The sequence below is a fragment of the Chionomys nivalis genome, chromosome 22 (assembly GCF_950005125.1).
Source record: "Chionomys nivalis chromosome 22, mChiNiv1.1, whole genome shotgun sequence".
Classification (NCBI taxonomy): Eukaryota; Metazoa; Chordata; class Mammalia; order Rodentia; family Cricetidae; genus Chionomys; species Chionomys nivalis.
Window position 1 is genome coordinate 12,825,489 of NC_080107.1, and position 18,749 is coordinate 12,844,237.

Here is an 18,749-nt window from a genome sequence, read left to right on the forward strand (position 1 = left end):
GAAGCCTGGAACATCTTCCTGGATTATTCATGCAAATTACTTCTTTGTGTCCAGCTGTCTTCACTCAGTCTCTAAATTTCCCAGCTCTGGGAAGCACTGCTCATGCTCCAAAGAGATGAAGCAGAACTGGTTAACGTGGTGCATACGCATACAGTAAACACACACATGCATGCATGCAAACTCATGTATGTGCACACATGCACACACTCAAACACTTGCATGCACGGATACACACATGCATCTTAAGATAGCCTATCCAGGAATGCAGTTTTATAAGTAATGCCCTTAATTAGCAGCTCTTAGGATAAGTTTCTTATTTTCTTTTCCTTTCTTCCTTTCATTCATTCATTCATTCTTCCTTTCTTTCTTCTTTTTTTGTTTCTTAAAACAGGGTTTTTCTATATAACTCTGGCTATCCTGAACTCACTCTGTAAACTGGGCTAGCCTTGAACTCACAAAGATCTTCCTGCTTCTGCCTCCCAAGTGCTGGGATTAAAGGCATGGATCATCAATGCCCAGCACAATAAGTTTCTTTAGATTGGTGTTTGAGCTATGCCATTCTCAAGTAATGGCAGAAATTTAGAACTTAGAATTCTGGCAGAAGCATCACAGTGCATCCACTCAGTACAAGCAACTGCATAGACCAGTGTTCCTTTACATTTTCTTTCTATTTCTAATCACAAGTTTAATACAGGGTTATGATTCCATAACCAACAACAGAGGCAACACATACACTTAGCATTTCCGCCTAAGCTTGTCCATACACATAGCCGAATCTTAAGAGGTAACTGTCATTAGGGAGAACTTCTTAAAGTCATTTTTTCAGGCTACTTCAATTCACCTTGTGCACTCATTATACATACAGAGCAAAGTCAGAATTTTATATTTATGTTTATTCTTCATTTAGCCTGCAAAACTCTCCTACAGGTGGCTATTAAAACCAAAATCAACAGCAAGTCATGGGTATAGTATGATTCCAGGCCTTCACTCATTCACTTCTGCGTGTAAAATGTCAGCACCGAGTTACTCAGATGCTGGACCCAGACCACCCCTCAGCTGTGACGGGCATCACCCTCATCCCCTGTTCCGTTACAATGGTGCCATCCTTCCTGATTTGGATCGATGTCCCCAGCTCCTCCAGCCCCATGCCGACAGCCTCTTTTATCACTTCTCAGGAAGGAGTTTTTCCAGCAAAGAGAGGTTTTATTTTGCTGTTTGGTTGGTTGGTTTTTGTTTTTGCTGTTGTGGAGAGAAAACTGTCTTCAGGTAGTTTGCCTTAAAACCCCTTCACTTAGCATCCTTGTGAGGGAATAGCTCCACACTAGACAATCTGAGCTGGGCGAGAGGTGACGACTACGGTTCAGTTGTCAAGGATTTGTATCAGCTTGTACGTGCTGGAGAGAGCAAAAGAAGAAACCAGCTGACATTCATCTAGCGCCTCCACGCATGTACAGCATGAACACGTGCATAGGCACACACAAGACTTTTTAAAAAGGTTTATGTTAGACACATATACACACTCTGGCATCTGAATATCCAGGAAAGATATTGGAACGCCACAGAGACCTGGGTTTGAATCCCACCTCTGTTCAGATTCAGCTGCGAGGCAAAAGCCCATCACTTAGCTGCCAAGAAGCTCAGCTTCCCCTGTGAGTAGTCACCCACTTGTTTAGCAGCAGCTAGGATACAGTGAAATCACACAAAGTGTATCCACCTTGCCAGACGCATAGCTCATACACAGATAGCAGCTATCACTGAAGGGGACTAGTCCATGCCTGCATCGCTAGGGACCATAGTGATTTATGAGATCCTTCTCAACAGCTTGATGTTGATCTCTTGGTCAGTATTGGGTACTAGGTGGTGCCAGTTTGCCATATCTCCCTAAGATAATATGTTCCTTTTAAAAAGATTTTTATGACCAAAACATCTTAATGCCCAGTCCTCTATCAAGGTCCACAAGTCATTATTAACAGTTATAGAAATTCCCCCACTTTAACTATTGTGCAGTATGTTTGAGACAGGTTTTTAACATAAGCCTTAATAATGGATACACATTTAAAGAAAAAAGAAAAGAAAATGGAGAGGAGGGAAGAGAAGAAATGAGGACAGAAAGGGGACGATCTGCTATGGCTATGTGCCATTTACTCCTTGTGGCAGGCGGGTGAGCACTGCTGTCCTTGCTTGGAATATCAAGCCACTTGCAGTTCTCTAACTATGTAGTCATGGGGTGTATTATGTATGCCTGGGGCTGCTGTAAGAAGTGTTACAAATTGGGTGACCTCGACAGCAGACATTTACTGCCTCACAGACCTCTATGCTAGTTGCTGATTGCCCCTTAGTGTGAGGCAGAGGAGGTTTCAGAAACCCATGCCAAACCCAGATCTGATGTGGAATTCTCCACTTCTCCAGCACCATGTCTGCCTGCTAGGCTCCCCTCCATGACAATAGTGAACTAAATCTCGGAAACTGTAAGCCAGCCCCGATTAAATACTTGCTTTTAGAAGAGTTGCCATAGTCTTGGTGTCTCTTCACAGCAATAGAACGCTGAAGAAGGGTTGGAGAGATGGCTCAGAGGTTAAGAGCACTGACTGCTCTTCCAGATCCATAGTTCAATGTGGCTCAGAACCATCTGTAATGAGATCTTGTGCCCTCTTCTGGTGTGCATGCATACATACAGGCAGAATACTGTATATATGATAAATAAATAAACATTTTAAAAAAGAATACTGACCAAGACATAAATTCTGTTACTCTAGAGTGCCCTGACCAATACACCACCTAAACCTCTCTATGTTATAAAGATGCCCTCTACAATGGGTTAGGACCCACCCTGTCTCTGCATGCCTTCATCTTAGCTAATTTCATCGGCCAAGGCCTGTTTCCATCTGAGATAAGGAGGGTTAAACCATGCGGATTTTGAGGGACACCATTCAAGCCACAGCCTAAGAGGCGAAAGCCAGTATTGGGAGTACTGTTCATGCCTGGTGATTAAAGTGTCCATACCTTTAAATTAAAGGCAGAATTTCTATTACTTCATTATAATATCTAATAATATCTATTTTTTAAAAGATTTGTTATATATATATGTATATATATATATATATATATATATATAGAGAGAGAGAGAGAGAGAGAGAGAGAGAGAGAGAGCATTCCTTCCATGTATACCTGCACGCCAGAAGGGGGCACCAGATCTCATTATAGATGGCTGTGAGCCACCATGTGGTTGCTGGGAGTTGAACTCAGGACCTCTGGAAGAGCAGTCAGTGCTCTTAACCACTGAGCCATCTCTCCAGCCCTATAATATCTATTTTTAAATAAGACTATTTTTGAATTCAATAAATACCTTTTCAGTCCAAAATCAAATCGTGCTGGTCATAATGGCATACATCTGTAATCCTAGAATTTAGGGGACTGGGGCAGGAGGAACTTGATTTCTGGGCAACCCGTGCTATATATAACAAGACCTTGTCTCAATAGCAGTAATAACAAGAATTCCAACTATGATTCTCCCTACTCATTAACCCAGTATGGCAGTTAAGTATCATGCATTTGATAATCTTAGGAAATTCTGAATTAAAATGCCAAGAAGGCAATAGAATACACATAACATAGAATGGAAGGCCTGGCAACTGGTTGTATTTAGTGCTACGATTTTAAATTATAAATCCACAAAAACCACATACACACAGCCCTTTCTTCCAGCCAAAGGGCTTTGGCTGCTATTTTTACCCCATCTAAAAGTCACCAGCAGGCTGGAAAAATGTAGAATTGGTCACATGGGCCTACGCTTCCTTTTCTAATGCAGGGGAAAGGAGGCAGCTGGGGGCTATGTGGTCACAGGAGAATGTCACAGTTCTCGGGAAGAAGCCCAGGAGGGACATCCATACTGCCACTCCACTATCCCTACCAGGGACCCATTACGTTCCCATCTCTTCCAGGAGCCTGGGTGGGATTACAACAACCACCTCTCCTCAACTCCAGACCCTCTTCTGTTAGGTGGCCTGGTGGATCCCACCCAATCGCCTTCCAAACTCTCAGCAGCTGCTAGTAAGAATCCTAAGCCCTAACATTTGTTGGTTGTTGTCCGGCTCTCTGGAATCAAGCACCTTCCTATCCAGTGGCTCGACAGGAATGGCTGTCTCTTTGTGAGCTCTTCTCTTTATTCAGGGACAGTGGTCATGATCTGGACCCATTGCTGCCCCACCCAGTGACCATTCCTTATCTTTCTTTGCAATAAGGTACGGCCATGCGATACAGTCACACCAATAATGGTGTGAAACTTCCAGAAAGTTACAATACCCATCACATCATCTAAATTAGATACTTCTTCAAAGTATAAGCTTGAAACCCATAACTTTATTCTTCTCACGGAGGAGGGGAAAATCCCAACTTTTCAAAATCAGGAAAGAGTCAAGTTTCACTTAAAAGTCTACGGATCAATACCCGTGAAGAGGGCAAAGGAGAGTTTATTAGGTTTTAATTTAGAGTAGTCCAACCTTTTCCATGAGTTTTTTTTTAACTAATCCACTAATTCCCTGTAGCTCAAGAAATGCTAATTAATTCAAGAAGCCACAATTGCTAATCATTGGCTAAATAAATCCAAAATGGTGAGCGTGCCACTGGAGATACTGCTGCTCATTTTAATTAAAATTAGCAACGTGTGAAGAGATGTAAATAAAGGCTACAGTGGGCTCGCTCTGCTCCTGGAGGAGTTAACCATTTGTCCGGTTCCTGGGGTTCCACCAGGATGAAAAAACATGAGAATTCTGTGGACCGTAATAAGTTACTAGCTAGGTGAGGCTATATATTATTGTGCGTAGTTTGTTGATGTTATAAAGTCAAGTAGAATCAAGCGGTTTAAAATACAGAGTGGAGAAAGACAAGAGCTGAGAACTGTTGGCTTGAGAGAAATTCAGTAAAACAGTCAGTAAACAGGCAGACCTGCAGAGGAGGCAAGGGCTCTAAATCTGGGTCACTGTCTTTAAAGGTTAAAGAAGTTTAAACACCCTTTCCCCAGGTCAGCAAGAACATTCTAACAATATTCGGGGCAGCTGCTTCTACCTATTTGAGTGTTATCTGAAGGCGACTGGAGAAATGCCCCAGTATTTGGTGTCTGGCTGGCAGGGCTCAGACACCGTGCTCGGTCAAGGAGAAAGACGGTCTTGCTTGTTAGCCATTGACACTCCCCCAGACAGGAAGTATTTAGAAGTTGAGGAGGACCCTTCTGAGTTTCCCCGATTTAAAAATCCTCAAATAGGCGCCCTGCACTACACCTGGAAAGAGGAAGGCTGTAAGGCGAGGTTAAGGAGACACTATGGTCAGATAGACCTTGCTGAGTCCCCCAACCAATAGGTCGACACCCTCCCCCACTCACACACACTTTGCTTAGCTGTACTTTTACATTCTTCATGAAACCAAGAAACACCCAGGTTCCCTGGACTTTAGATCTTCATTTCTGAAAGTCACGTGCTTTCTGAGAGTCACCTGACCTTTACATTAAAGGAGAGTGTTGGCCTTGCATCTTGGAGTGAGTGAGGAAGAGACAACACTTTCAATACTTTTCTTCCCCACGCTACCAGAGCAGTCACTCCGAAAGAGCAGTTTGGGGTGGAGGGATAATCACATAGCATCATCTCTGGACCGAGCAGCCAGGATGCTCTTGGTGGATTTGCTGTCCTGAAACTAACTCCTAACAAAAGCCTCACAAGTTTCAGAGACAAAATGAAAGAGTGTGGCTCGCAAAGACCTTTCGGCTACTCAGTCCAAAGGCCTTAAATTAGATTGAACTCAAAGAGAGGGGGAGGCATCCCTGGGGACCAAGATGAAGTTAGCAAATGAAAATTATTGTTATCTTATCAAAAGGCTATTTCTGCAGGGAGCCTCTTAACCCAGTAGAAGTCTGGCAGGTACTTGAACCAGATAAACTTGTTATGCAAATAGCTTTAGCCATGGGAGATGGGGAGGGAGACAGCCACATATTATAGTGGTGACAAAAAAAAAAATTAGGATCCTTCTGTGTGCAGTGCAGAATTTATGTGTGCACCATGTTTAATTTATCCTAGCTAAGCCGTCAGGAGGCAGGGGCTGACAAATGTGTAACTAACTCATATGAATGAGTCAATTATCACTAACAACCAAGGTCCAGAACCAACCAGGGGGATGGGGGCTTCCTTTTTTCTCTTTTTAACTCCATGACAGGTTTGCTAATAGGATTTTAGGCTTTTAGGTCCTTAAAATTTTTTTTCTTTTTCCTCTCTGCTGCCTCCAAAGAAGGAGGCTGGAAACAAACCTGATAGACACTAACCCTTACCTCAGCATTTCCGCCCCATCTACTCAGCTCTAGGAAGCAGCCAGATCCTGTGGCAATCAGTGGTGTGTCACCCAGTACCAAAGACGCTTATGGTTTACATATAAAGTGTGTCCCACGGTTTCCTGAGTTCTGAATGCTTTGTCTGTGGCCGATGGCATTTTTGGGAAGTTGTGGCGCCTTTTGAAGGTGGTGCCTGGCTGGAGAAACTGGGCTGTGGGTGTGTGGAGCCTTTTGAAGGTGGTGCCTGGCTGGAGAAACTGGGTTGTGGGTGTGTGGAGCCTTTTGAAGGTGGTGCCTGGCTGGAGAAACTGGGCTGTGGGTGTGTGGAGCCTTTTGAAGGTAGGGCCTGACCTGAGGAACTGGACGTGGATGTGTGGATCTCAGGGGCTTTAGTCAGTTCTGCCTTGGCTGAACATTCTGTTTCTTGTGTTGAGAAACTGCTGCAAGCCCCCACCACATGGAGCACTCTGCCCGGTGTTTGCTCCATGATGGACTAGACACCCTAGATACCCCCTCCCCCCAACTATGAGCCCAACTCTTCCTCCTTTAAGTTGATTCTAGCAGGTATTTTATTGTTTGGCTGGAACCTCCAGTTCATTCCTGCTTGGTCCAGAAAGTCCCATTCCTCTCCTCTCTCTCTCCAAACCCCACCTTCTCAGATAATCTCCAACAAAGAAAAGGCACACAAAAGCCCAGTTCTGCTTTCTTGGCAGCTACAGCAGCTCCTCTCCTGAGGTGGCCAGTAGTCCAAGATCCCACCTAAAGCTGTCAGCTTCTCACCATACTCGGTCACAAACCCAGCTTGTGGCGGGCACATCATCACTCCTCACCTACAGGCCATACAAGCTCCCTGCTTTAGTTTGGGTGTGTGACTTCTCTGTCCCAGCTCTGGGACTGGAGGACCCACCCGGGAGTTGTTTTGCTCAAATAAACCTGTTCTTTTGCTTTTTAAATTTGCCTTGAGCTGGCTTACTGAGTCAATGAAGAAACCCATCATTGCGATACAGAAAACCTATTATTTATTACAGCAACAAGAAAAGTAACTAACACATTAAGATTCTCAATGATGAACCCACTTTGGTTCAGAGGTCACATGGCAATAGGGAATCAATAGGTGTTAAGCTGTGGCTCATCAGTTAAGAGCACTGGCTGCTTTCCCATAAATCCTGAGTTCAATTCCAAGGACCTGTATGGTGGCTCACAACTGTTTGTAGTTCTATGGAATCGGATACCCTCTTCTGATATGAAGACAAATATCCATATACATAAAATACACAATAAACAAATCTCAGAGAGAGAGAGAGAGAGAGAGAGAGAGAGAGAGAGAGAGAGAGAGGAAAGTTAAGTCAGGCAGTTATCCATATACATAAAATACACAATAAACAAATCTCTGAGAGAGAGAGAGAGAGAGAGAGAGAGAGAGAGAGAGAGAGAGAGAGAGAAGAAAGTTAAGTGGTGGTGCATGCCCTTAATCCCAGCACTCAGGAGGCAGAGGTAGACAGATTTGAGTTCAAGGCTAGCCTAAACTGCACAGAGTGAGATGCAGGACAGCTAAGGCTACACAAAGAAACCTTATCTCAGAAAACAACAGCAACAGCAACAACAACACAAAACAACAACAAAAGGTGTTTCTAGTCAGGATAAAAATGCACACAGCTCTTGCAGACGACTAGAGTTTAGCTACCAGCACCCACATCTGGCAGCTCACAACTCCCTGTTGCTCCAGCTCCAGAGGATCTGATGCCCCCTTCTGGCCTCCAATGGCACCTGCACTCGTGTGCACAAAGTGTACACACAAAACATAAACCACAACATTTTTAAAGAAGATATTTCTAGTCTTGCTTATTTTTAGAGAAAATCTAGGCAGTTTTCTTTCATAAAATACCCTGTGGCTTGTTCTATAAAGAGAACTGAATCTACTTTCTGAATGATTCTGCTTTAAAAGAATTTCACTACAACTCTCAGATAGTGTCTTTCCCAACTAGTACCTCCAAAGATGAAACCCTTTATGGTTGGAAGGTGTTGATTCCCCTCTCATTTTTCTCAGTATGAGACATTAAGTATAAAAGCAAACCAAAGCTCTCTAAATAGACATTTCGGATGCAAAGTGTGTCATTGTTTACAGTTAACTGCAGATTTGAATAAGTCTAATGAGATCACATTTGGTCGTAGTATATTTGGGAGCTGAGTAATGGCAGGCTAGAGCAGTCGTTCCCGTCTAGAAAACCGAAGGGTGGAACTACAGACGTAGCACAGTCGGAAGAGTATTGCCTAACATATCCTGTACTTACATAAACCAGGCATGGTAGTCAATGCCAGTAATCCCAGCACTCAGTAAATAGAGGCAGAAGGATCAGAAATTCAAGGCCAACACTAGCTATCCGTCAAGTCTGAGGGCAGCCTGAGATAGGCAAAATCCTGTTGGGGGGGGCAGGATTTGGATATAGCAGACAGGTTTCTAGCTGTTATTTCTGGTGCTAAGCAATATAGGGGATAAGGGGTTTATTTTTGTTATGATTTCAGCCACAAGAAGGCTGACACTTCCAGGTTCTAGGGCCACGCATGTGCGGACAAGCTCTCTCTCTCTCTCTCTCTCTTACTCTCTCTCTGCACACTGAATTCCCCAGGCCTTTACACACACCCTCTAATAAACTCCTAAATGGGTTTGTTGCATGTTTTGTGTTTCCTTCTCTCTCGTGCCAGGTAATTTCAATTTTTAGCTAACAATTCCCGAGATTGTCTATCACTGTGGGAAATTCAGGGCAGCACGAACTTGAATCAGGTCGTCACGTCCTATCTATAACCCAGAGCAGAGAGAAAATGAATTCACACTTGCTCACTTGCTTGCTTATTTGTGCTCGCTTTAATTTCTCCACTCTAACACTCCGGACAACATGTATTCTCAAAGACATTGCTTTCTGTGTTTTTCTAGCGAACATGATCCTAAAAGTTTTTATTTGCCATCAGATGTCTACCTTCTCCTTAAATCTACAGAGGCAGCACTGTGTTGATTTAAGAATACTACCATACTCTTGAGAAAAACACATTTAAGCAGAACTTGTGAGTCCAATCACATCTTTGCAGCACGGTGGAATGGGAAGGTGTATCTGTGAATACCTAATGGAGTTTTCTAGGCCAACTTCAGAGAAGGTTGATCAAGGTTATCTGTGCAGCAATGGAATGAAAGGGAAATTCCTTGGATCCATAGAGATTTTTCTCTGTGTGTGTGGTGCTCCAAAATGTGGTCGCAAGCCACTAGAGTGTCTTTGGCTCTTCAGTTCCCTCCACCATCTCTTGTGGTTACCAGCTTTCAGGAAGTGGTCCTTTCTCACCTAGCAAGTGTTGGTAGTCAATCACTCTGACTTGTGGCCGGCCCCATACATTCTGTAGTTAGGGCAAAAATGATGAAGCTGGGCCGAGGAGCAAGGGTATGCCCCCCCCACCCTTGGCCCTGTACCTCACCCTCCAACACTACCTCTCTGAGTTTTCCCTCTCAGTCACCTTCCAACAAGGTAGTGTTCTCTGAGTCGTCCCCCACCCCGTTCTTCTGTTCTGAGGGATATGGCACAGGTCCAGGAGGGATTAGATATGGCACAGGTCCAGGAGGGATTAGATGAACAAACAATTTTCAGGACCCCAAGCTCTGTTGCATTTGAAATGGAAATGAAATACAAACTCAAGTTCTCATACAAACTCCCTTGGGGTCAAACATGTTTAGCATTCTAAATCTGACCAAATTTTAGACAGCAAAGCTGGCTCGTTCACTGCGCATTATGTAACAAAGCAGAACGATCTGGGATAGGGCACGCTCATCAAACAGGAGTATATCTGCACTGAAACACATGAATATTCACACTAAGAAAGACGGTAACTATAAACAGGCCCTCATCAGTTCAGGACACACGCCGCCCCCACGTCAGTTCACATAAGGTCAACGGTTTGCAGCTGAATGGCTCAACTACAAAATAACTTCTCTTTTCAGGGCCCTTTGGGTTCAGGGATTGTGGGTGAAGGCTGTAAATCTAGACAAATATTAAGGAGGATGATCCTGTCTGGTTTGTTACCATGACTCTTTGTGGAAGATAAGACCGCACATAGGCATAAATGAGAAAACATTGCGTTTTTGGGCACCGTTGGCCGGTCACTTTCTCCTGCCATAGTCTCCGAAGCTCTTGTTTGGAATCCCAGGTGTTGAGGCATCTCTTCCCAGATCTAGCCCCTGCTAGTGGCTTCTGATGATGGATTCTCACTCGATTACTACTGAGCCTTTACTTCATCTTTGGGAAGATGAATATCTTCTGCACATTTGGTACGAATGTGGTCCTCTTCCAGGCCCAGGCCCCAAACTCATGATCTCGGCACTGAGTCAGTCTTTGGTCTCTCTGTATTCCATTGTCTTAGTCTCAGGAAGTCTGGCCTGGGGGCATACTTCCCAACAAGGGCCTCACACTGTTCCACACGGTTTTCCTCAAGCTCTCCAGACCTTCTGTATTGACTAGGATACTTCATCTTGAAGCCTTAGGCCAAAGATCCTACTTTTCTCCCCGTCATCTTGAAAACTGAAAGCTGAGTTCTGGGTCGAAAATCCTAGAACAAAGCCAAGTGACCCACCCACCAAAGCTGTAAAGATCTGTGTCTCTCCACTCCCAGAGTAGACACCAGTTACAGGCGTGCATCTTCTACAGAATAGGTTTGTAGATACAGGTGATCATCGGGACTGATGACAGTTAAATCAGCGGAATTCCTTACTCTTCAGATTCTGTGGGAACTCCTGAAGTTATTTACTAGGGCCACCCTGGGCTAGAACATGCCATCAGGTCCAGCTAGACTGAGCACATTCCACAGTGTGTTTTTGGGAATCGTGGGTCAAGACCTTGCTGCGCACGCAGCTCCCAGAGGAGGAACTACTCACTGTGAAATGAAGTGGTTAAACTCCTCACACCATTCTTCTGGGTGCAGCAAAGTGGGGGGAGGATTTCTGGAAAACAAAAGCAATGGTTTTCATTAGGATAAGCTGAGATTCAGTAAAGGGCAAGATATCATTTGGGATTTGTTGACGCCCTTCTAAGCAGCTCAGGTGGCGGGCGGGGGGGGGGGGGAACGGCTCTGCTCCCTCCCAGGTGGGAATCATTCACCTGTGGAAACTGAAAGCCCCTCCTCCTGTAGTCACTCATTTTCCTAGATTGAAGGGGACTTTCTCCTGACCTCAGCACTAGTGAGAGGCACAAAGAGCAGGGGCATTCTTCAAGAACAGACAGACGCTCTAATAAGCAGCCAGACAAACACACAAACCATTGTATCTGAGAGCAGAGGATTATGGGTGCTGTAAGAAAGCTATAAGCATAATGCCAGGGGCCATAGAGAAATAGACTTTTAATTATGCAGGGTTTTCAGATCATTATGGTGCCATTTGAATTAATTATATGATGCTTCTAAAGCAGGCTCGTGATTCTATCAGTCACATTTTAACTGTTTCCTATGTGCCAACCTCTGCAATAAGCAGAGGAGAAACTGAAAGCCTCAGAACGGTGCCCCAACTTCTAAGAGGTTCCCAGAGGGAGGCAGACATATTCCATGCCTGATCACAGGCAGTCCATGAGAACAGAGCCCAACAGGAAAGTTCTTAGGTGAGTGGCTCACTAGACCACCCCCTGGTGAGAAAGCACCAAAGGAGACTTGAATTTATCTAAAAGCTCCTCAAAGAGATTCATCTATAAAACAGAAGTGGGCCTGCGGGGCTGGCTCAGTGGGCTATGCATGCCTGTAACCCCAGCATTCGAAGGGAGTGGGTAGAGCCAGGCACATCCTGGGAGCTCACTGAGTAGTCAGCCTAGCTCAAATGGTGACCTCAGGTTCAGTGAAAGACCTTGTCTCAGAAAACAATGTACAAGACAATAGAGCAAAGCATCAGACATGGTTCTTCTTTCTTTGACGTCTACATGAGTATGCCTTGGACACAGACACGTGCACACACACACACACAGACCAGAAATGAACTGGCCTTACTCCTCACTGTTAGTGGAAATGGGGGCTGGTGAGCAAACTGAGTTCAGTAAAGCAAAGAACATTTCCACACACCCTCGTCATGGACTGTCCATTTTAAGCCCACTGTATCTAGTCTCCATTTCTGCTTGAGTACTAACTGCTTCCTAAAGCAGACGACTGCTCAGCTTCAAGGGACAGAGGAATAGAAAGCTGTAAGAACAGCTAGAGATTTAAAAAAAATGTTTCAGATAACGTGATTGCAATACATCTCTTAGTATCGATTTTCCTCCCATTTCATAGGGCACGGTCTTTATTATGACATCATTACCATAACAAAGACTGCAGCTCCCTGGGCATCTTGGTACTGAGTGCAACTGCATGACTGAATTCTGACCAGTGATGTACAAGTCAAATTGTTCTATGGTGCTTCCAAAAAGAAGAGACATGTTACCCCTTGTCTTCTCCCTTGTGCATCCTATGTGCTGGGACCTTCTGGTGTATGAATGAGGGTGGTTAGCAGAACAACCAACTCTCCTTTGGGTAAAATTTATAGGCACTTCAATGTAATGTAAGAAGAAGATCAATCTGAGGAAAACGACAGTCTGGAATTTGCCTGCCTCAGTGCCTGGAGGTTTGACCCTAAAACTGAACTCCTAAAAAGATAGAGCCATGGCCACAGACAGCACTAAAGCACAGGAGGTTGACCTCTGACCTCTCGCTGCACGCTCACATATGTATTCCTGCACACACACAGAGAGACACCTTCACACACATCAACACATGACACGAAACAGGAGGTAGAGAGGGTGTGAGAGAAACACGGCTCATTCCCATGGCCTTTGTAGATGGACTGGGTGGGCTGTGGGATCAGGGAAGCAGGCAGCCCCTGTAAGGTGGGGCTAAGCCCAAGCTGTTACTCAGAAAAGAAGAGGGCCTTCAGTTCTAGATGCGAGGGACTGAATTATGCCTGTAACCCGAGCGAGTGAGAAAGCGAATTCTCTCCCAAGCCTTAGGAAAGAATACAGCCCTGCCGAATACTTGGTCTTAGCCCCGCCGCCTCACATCAGATTTCCAGGCTACTGTAAGATAATAAATTCGCATTGTTTTAAGCCACAAAGTTCAGGGTAATTTGCTAAGACAATAAAGAGCCCTAATACATCAATCAAGCACTGTGTCCTCTCTATTCTACTTCTGAATCCTCCTTCACATCCCAAACAGCCATTCACCATCTCGCCCCACCCCAGACACCTCTGTGTTTTTCTCCTTCCCTCCATTTTGTTCTCTGCAGTCCAACCAGTATCCAGCCGCTAAAATTTCCTCATAACAAACACATTTGACCTTGTGTCCCTGCTCAAATTTCTTTGCAGATCCTCACTGCCAAGTCTCAACTCCTTTACAAATATCTAGGGTATCTTTCCCATCTACCTAGTCCCATTCCAAACCATATCCTCCTCTCAGAACCTGTACCTCCCAACAGGGTCCCTCCTTTACTGCCTCAGGACCGTTGCACACGGTGGACTTCCCCAATTTGTCCACCTGGTGAGCGCTTGTATGTTCTTCATGCCTATCTATCATGCTTAAACAACAACATTCTACTGTAGATGGAAGCCACTTGTTCATCCTGTCCGCCCAGAACCAAAATAACCACACAGAAACTGTATTCATTAAATCCCTGCTGGGACCACTTAGCCCTAGCTTCTTATTGGCTAACTCTTATATTAATTTAACCCATTTCTCTTCATCTGTATATCGCCACGTGGCTGTGGTTTACCAGTAAAGTTCCCAGCATCTATGGCTTCTTTCTAACTCTGCTCTCTTTCTCCCAGCATAGAGCTTAGCTTTCCCTGCCTAGCTCTGTTCTTCCCTGCCATAGGCTCAAAGCAGCTCTTCATCCATTGACCAATAAAAGCAACACCAAGATAGAAATGACTATTCTACAGATTTTTTAACCCCTAATTTATTTGTTTTTGTTAATGGGTGCTCTGCCTGCCTGTATGTTTGTGCATCACATGTGTGCTGGTGCCTCAGAGACTACAAGAGGGAATCAGATCCCCCAGGACTAGAGTTACAGCCGTTTGTGAAGCACAGTGTGGGCCAGGAATTGGGCCCAGGTCCTCTAGAAGAGCAGCCCATGCTCTTAACCACTGAGCCATCTCTTCCTACCCATTAGTCTATAAATTGTTGATGAATAAGTGACTACATGACTAAATACACATACGTTGTAAATAAGAAATAGTTTCGGGAATAAACACGCCTTGGCCCCTAAAGTGGTACAATGTGTAGAAAAGCCTGGAATAGCCCTCTTGGGTGAAAGTCGATTCCAGGTAAGGTTTTCACAGTAAGCAGGGTGAAACTGAGTGAAAGAATGATGATGAATTGAACTTTTGACAATATTTTCCTCAGTCTCCACTTTTGAAGCCCACATATCCCCATATACTTGAATACACTGGTTTGTTACTTGTCCTGTTGCTTCAACAAAGCACCTGACAAACGCAGCTTAAGGAGGTAAGGGTTTATTGGGGCTCACAGTTTGAGGGACAGTTCATTGTGGCTGAGAAATCGTGGTGGCAGGAGTGAGAAGCAGCTAGCTTCATCGTGTCCCCAGTCAGGAAGCAGAAAATCATGGTTCTGGTGCTCTGCTCGCTTCCTCCTTTCTGCCCAAGACACGGGCCTAGGGAATGACGCCACCCACATTTGATGGTGGTGGTGGTGGCAGTGGTAGGGTGGGGTATGTCTTCCTACTTCAGTTTACTTGTGCAAGGTAATTTCTCAAAGACATGCCGAGGTTTGTCTCCACTGTGGCTTTACCCCCAGTCAACTGACAATCAGTATATACTCTCACAGTATTCAACAACTGTAAACAAACAATGACTTAAGTCCCATTATAAACATAGTGACATCAGCACACTGGATAGCTTCCTGTGTGGGCCTGGAGACAGAAGATGAAGATCAATAGGCATCATACTGAATTCTCAGTCTCCAAGGCTCCAGCTGAATGCCTCCCTTTGCAGGTCACCCTACCAGTCCCCAAATCCTACAAAATTAGAAGTGAAGAAAACACAGCTCCCAGAAACATGTCAGCAGGGATGGTGGTGCATTTTCATAATTCTAGAACTTAGGATGTGGGGTTTGAGACGAGCCTTGTCTACGCAGTGAGATCCTGTCTCTTCATTTCTGTGACTCACTTTTCGATTGGGCTGTTATTTATTGAAAATTATTTATACATTATACTTTGATCATGTCTTTTCTGCCTAATTCCTCCTAGGTCTGTCTCTCCCACTCCAAAAAAAAAAAAAAAACTTTTCTCCCTCAAAAAAATCCAGAAAAAGTAGAAGAATCGGGTTTTATGACATTTCTTTCTTCAGCATCTACCTACTCCACTGTTTTCTGTTCGTGGAGAGTCTATGACTTTAGGAGATAAATTAGGTGAACACGTATGCAAAAAAAATGCCAGAAATCAGTTAGCAAGCAACCCTCACGAAAGGAACAAAATGAAGTCATCAAACACAGGGAACACATTCAGCGAGGGTGTGAAGAGAGGTCTCCCTTCAGGGCCAGGTTCATTAAGTTGGGTCTCCTGGGGGCTGTGAATTTTGAGGCAGGTCCTCAGCAGAGGGTCCATACAGCAGTCGCAAAGGAGGAGGATGCTAGGGAAGGAGCGTGGACAAGGGGAAGAAGATAAAAAATGAAGTATGGTCCCTAACTGTAGTTAGCATCAGTTAAATTCTTCAGGGTTCATTCAGAAGGGATTCTTCTTATTTACTCAGAAAAGCAATAAAACAAGACATGTGAGCGCAATCAAACTGTTGGCAGAGTCTTAACTACAGCCATGGAGCTGCCGTTCTGATTGCAATTAGTAGAGCCTATTAATGGTGTTAAATAGTTAGGCATGTATCTGTATCTGGCCCCTCAGTATCATACTCTGATCCTAGCCAGAGTGGCTTATTGCCCTAAATCACATCTTATGCACTAAAACCTAATTATTTCAAAAATAAATGTGTACATTTATTTGTATTACATGATTCCATTTCACTATATAAAAAGTAATCCCCAATACAGGAATAATAGAGTGGGAAACAAGATTCCCCCACTCCAATATCTAAACCAGTCTCCTCCCAATAGCAGTATTCTGAGTGTTCCTCATTCAGACATTTTATATACATTTATTACACTTGTTCTTAATATATATGTGTACTTATTTTTGTGCTGTAAGCATGTAAGTACAATATACGCTTATGATATATTAATTTTCATATTTGTAGTTTTGGGCAGTAGAAATTGCTACCTCTAAATGTCCTGTCTCTTATGTTTTTTCATCCTGGAATACAAATTGAAAATCATCTCATGTCAATGCCATACCTAAATAACACTCTACCATGTGGGCACATCATTGATGCATTTAGCCATTCACCTGTTGGGTACATGCATCGATTATTTCTATTTTTCTAGCTGTAAGAGAGACAGTTTTTGCGGAATGCTAGTTTAAGATGTGTTACATTCGTTTATGCCATGAAATATTGGTTTAAAGATGCAAAGATGTGTTGCATTCTTCTATGTTGCATTTGTTTAGCTCTGTGAAGCTGTGTTACTTTGCCTGCCTAAAACACCTGATTGGTCTAATAAAGAGCTGAACAGCCAGGAGCTAGGCGGGAGAGAGGGATAGGTGGAGCTGCCAGGTAGAGAGAGTAAATAGGAAGAGAAATCCAGGCTCAAAGCAGGAAGAGTAAGGAGCAAGGAAAGGAGAAGAGGATGCCAGGGACAGCCACCCTGCCACACAACCAGCCACAGAGTAAGAAGGAAAGAAAGCTCTAGAGAAAGGTCAAAGCCCAGAGGCAAAAGGTAGATGGGATAATTTAAGTCAAGAAAAGCTGGCTAGAAACAAGCCAAGCTAAGGCTGGGCGTTTATAAGTAAGAATAAGTCTCTGGGTGGCAGGCCCCTAAAGAGCAAAGAGTAAAAACAAAGAAACAAACAAACAATAACAACAAAAGTCACACAGTTGAAGTAGCTTACAATGCTCCATGTTGCCTGTGATCTCTAACTTTTAAGTGTTTCTTTGGGGCTGGCAAGGCGCTTGCTGTGCAAACCTGACGGCCTAAGTTCTATCCTTAGAGTCCACATAAAGGTAAGAAGGAGAGAACCAACTTCATAAAGCTGTCCTCTGATCTTCACACATGAGCTGTGGCACACACACACACACACACAATTTTTAAAATAAAGTTTCTTTGGTGGCAAATTGTCCTCAGTGGGAAACACTTCCATCCTTCAAAGAAGCTTAAACATTAAGAGAGCTGTCATTGGCTGCCTGGTGTTCTGGAGATGACTCAGTGAGCGGAGGAACCACGGACCTCTGGAACAGCTGGGAACGGCAACCTCCAGTAGCTCAAAGCCACCAGCATCTGGGTCTGAACCCTACCACTGGGCTCTTGCCGCTTGCAAGAGCCTGCCTGACAGTCTCCACACACCAACACACAGGAGAGGAAGTTCCAATTAAAACAAACAGTTGAAGACATCTCTTTAAAATCAAGACTAGATGGTACAAAACTGCGATCTCACAGTAAACTACGCCCACATCAAGAGTGAGTGATTGCTCCTGGAAAAGATGCCTGGGGCTACACACTGCAGCCCTCAGACTCACAACAAACACTCCTCTTCGGTTGAGAAAAGCAGGGGAGGAAGATGTTTGCAAGGATTCTAGGTGGAAGGCATTCGGAAGGAAGCAGAGACAAATGGCACCAGAGCCACGTCACCTGCAGGCCACCGCTGCCTAAGGAAGTGCTAGTTCTATGGTTGACAGCTATGACAGTGTCGCCCACGATAACCACTGGAACTGAGAAAGACGACGCAGAGAAAAACAAGAGCATGAGTTTAAGTTTCAAGCTTGTTTGTTCTTTCACTTTTCTCTCTTTTGCCAGGGAGAAGATGGGAGTTGAGACCAGGTCTTGCTATGTTGCCTGTGCTGGCCTGGAACTCATAGTCGATCTTCTAAGGGCTGGGACTTCGAGCATGGGCCTCTGCTGCTCTGAGTCTAATTGTTATTACCTTCACAGGTTCTCATGTAGCCCAGGCTGGCCTCAAGTTCCTGTGTAACCAAGGATGACCTTGGGCTTTTGGTCTTCCTGCCACCACCTCCTGAATGCTGGGATTGAGACTGGAGTGAGCCATCACACCCGCTGTCTAGTTTTAAAAATATATGTCACCCTGTTCCTTAAGCAATGCCATCTGCAACGCTAGGCTATAATCATTAAAATGTAAAGCTTCTCCATCAATGTGCATGGTTCACAATGAATCCTTCACTTACAGCCAGGAAGTGACACAGACTTCCCTTCCTCTAGCTTTGAGCTCTGTATGAGTCAGCTTCAAGCCATCTCAAAAATCTCAAGCTTCTAGCGGCCAATATTACCCACGGTCTATGCTGGAGAGTGAGGGTGAGGGGTGAGGATGTGGGGTGAG

At 44.4% G+C, this 18,749-nt stretch overlaps 1 protein-coding gene across 1 annotated transcript in view; it reads right to left on the reverse strand.

Annotated features, from left to right (window-relative positions):
* The window catches only part of Myo3b (myosin IIIB), a 283,171-nt gene that overhangs the window by 186,525 nt on the left and 77,897 nt on the right, over positions 1–18,749 (reverse strand). The window contains exon 7 of the mRNA XM_057755693.1: positions 11,226–11,291. Coding sequence (XP_057611676.1) covers positions 11,226–11,291 — 66 coding nt within the window. The remainder of the gene's footprint in view (positions 1–11,225; positions 11,292–18,749) is intronic.